This window comes from Trichinella spiralis (assembly GCF_000181795.1).
Source record: "Trichinella spiralis strain ISS 195 chromosome Unknown Scfld4206, whole genome shotgun sequence".
NCBI classification, from domain to species: domain Eukaryota; kingdom Metazoa; phylum Nematoda; class Enoplea; order Trichinellida; family Trichinellidae; genus Trichinella; species Trichinella spiralis.
The window spans coordinates 1-815 of NW_003531145.1; the positions used below are offsets into that span (position 1 = coordinate 1).

Sequence of the window (815 nt, forward strand, 5' to 3'; positions counted from 1 at the left end):
AAAGTTTACGCTTACATTACTTCGTTTAATTATTAAGAATTTAAATAGTTTTACTAATGGGCATTGAAAACGCATTTTCACAACACTGTTTTTTTTATTAAGAGTCCATACAACAATACATAACAATACAAGTGATAATAAAGTGTCTCAAAATATGCTGCTATTCATCGGTTTTCACAGTATAGGGCAACGAGCATCAGGAGTGTAGCTTCCACAGTCCACCTTGTTCGGGAGAGTCGTTTGTTGATGGTGCCTTTGACAATGCATGTGGTAGGATGGAGTAGCCGACAAGACGTTGGAAGAAATTTGAGCCAATCGTATCCTCTCGTTGTGCATTTTAATCAGGAAGCCGTCCATGTAACCATATTGATGCATGTCCAGTCGTGGAACTTGGTATCCTGGCGGGTTCTGCGCAGCGGAACTGGATATCATCGTCGACATTGACGGAAAAGTGTACGTAATAACATTAATGTACATTGTGAATGATCTCTGATCACAACAACTCGAAAAAACGAAATGAAATTTTTTCAGAAAAATGCTGCCTATATACATTTCTTAGGGGTCAGTTTTGTTTGAAGTATTGAAAATGGACTAATAGGATTTGTCGTCCAAGCAGGGTTTGTTTTGCACATATTGCGCAAATATGACAGTATGAGACAATTTTATACATTTTACATTCAAGTACTTGAACATTTTTATTCCGTAAACTTCATTCTCAGCAAATTTACGTTATTACACCGAATAATGAAATTTCATGAAATTAAATAGCTATAAAAAAACAAACTGCTCATATTCTTAAAATATTTAATATTTTT

At 35.0% G+C, this 815-nt stretch overlaps 1 protein-coding gene across 1 annotated transcript; it reads right to left on the reverse strand.

Annotated features, from left to right (window-relative positions):
- Positions 1–174: 174 nt before the first annotated feature.
- Positions 175–477, reverse strand: Tsp_16095 (hypothetical protein). Its single transcript, XM_003367484.1, has one exon. The coding sequence runs from the start codon at positions 475–477 to the stop codon at positions 175–177; it is 303 nt and encodes a 100-aa protein (XP_003367532.1).
- Between the last annotated feature and the right edge of the window lie 338 nt (positions 478–815).